Source organism: Corvus brachyrhynchos, unplaced genomic scaffold (assembly GCF_000691975.1).
Source record: "Corvus brachyrhynchos isolate BGI_N302 unplaced genomic scaffold, ASM69197v1 scaffold215, whole genome shotgun sequence".
In the NCBI taxonomy this organism is placed as follows: domain Eukaryota; kingdom Metazoa; phylum Chordata; class Aves; order Passeriformes; family Corvidae; genus Corvus; species Corvus brachyrhynchos.
In genome coordinates, this window is record NW_008237887.1 from 55,848 (window position 1) to 56,722 (window position 875).

At 67.7% G+C, this 875-nt stretch overlaps 1 protein-coding gene across 1 annotated transcript in view; it reads right to left on the minus strand.

Annotated features, from left to right (window-relative positions):
• Positions 1-875, minus strand: part of ARHGEF10L (Rho guanine nucleotide exchange factor 10 like) — a 31,134-nt gene that overhangs the window by 19,964 nt on the left and 10,295 nt on the right. The window contains exon 9 of the mRNA XM_017732686.1: positions 6-846. Coding sequence (XP_017588175.1) covers positions 6-846 — 841 coding nt within the window. The remainder of the gene's footprint in view (positions 1-5; positions 847-875) is intronic.

The following is an 875-nucleotide window of genomic DNA, read 5'->3' on the forward strand; positions in this document are numbered from 1 at the left end:
GAGGAAGTGCGGGCACAGCGGTGATCCCAAATCCCGGGATCGGGGAGGTGCAGGCACAGCCATGATCCCAAATCCCGGGATTGGGGAGGTGCAGGCACAGCCGTGATCCCGAATCCCAGCACTGGAGGAAGTGCAGGCCGAGCCTGTGGGGCTCAGCTGTGACGCCCCAATCCCAAATCCCAGGAAAAGGGAACCAACCCCAGGCCAGCGGAAGCGCTGACTCAGCAGCGCCATTTTTGCTGACTCGGCCTTTCCCCCGTTGCTCAACCGGGGGAAGCTGCGTCCCGCCCTCAGATCCCCGGAAAGCCCCGGTAACAAATCCCTGGTAAGCCCCGATCCCAGACCCCCGGAGAGCCCCGATCCCAAATCCCCAGAGAGCCCCAATCCCAGATCCCTGGAGAGCCCTGATCCCAGATCCCTGGAGAGCCCCGATCCCAGATCCCCGGAGAGCCCCGATCCCAAACTCCCGGAGAGCCCCGGAGAGCCCCGGAGAGCCCCAATCCCAAACCCCCAGAGAGCCCCAATCCCAGACCCCCGGAGAGCCCCAATCCCAGACCCCCGGAGAGCCCCAATCCCAAAACCCCAGAGAGCCCCGATCCCAGATCCCCAGAGAGCCCCAATCCCAGATCCCCGGAGAGCCCCGGAGCCAGAGCCCCGGAGAGCCCCGATCCCAAACCCCCGGAGAGCCCCGGAGCCAGAGCCCCGGAGAGCCCCAGAGCCCCGGAGCCAGAGCCCGCACCTGCTGGGGGCTCAGCCCGTCGGGCATGGGGCCCAGCTCGGGCGGGGGGTGCTTGGCGTCCGACACGGTGACCTCCAGGAATCCGGTGTCCTCGTCCTCCGAGTCCCCTGCGGGCACAGCAGCAGCCGCTGGCACA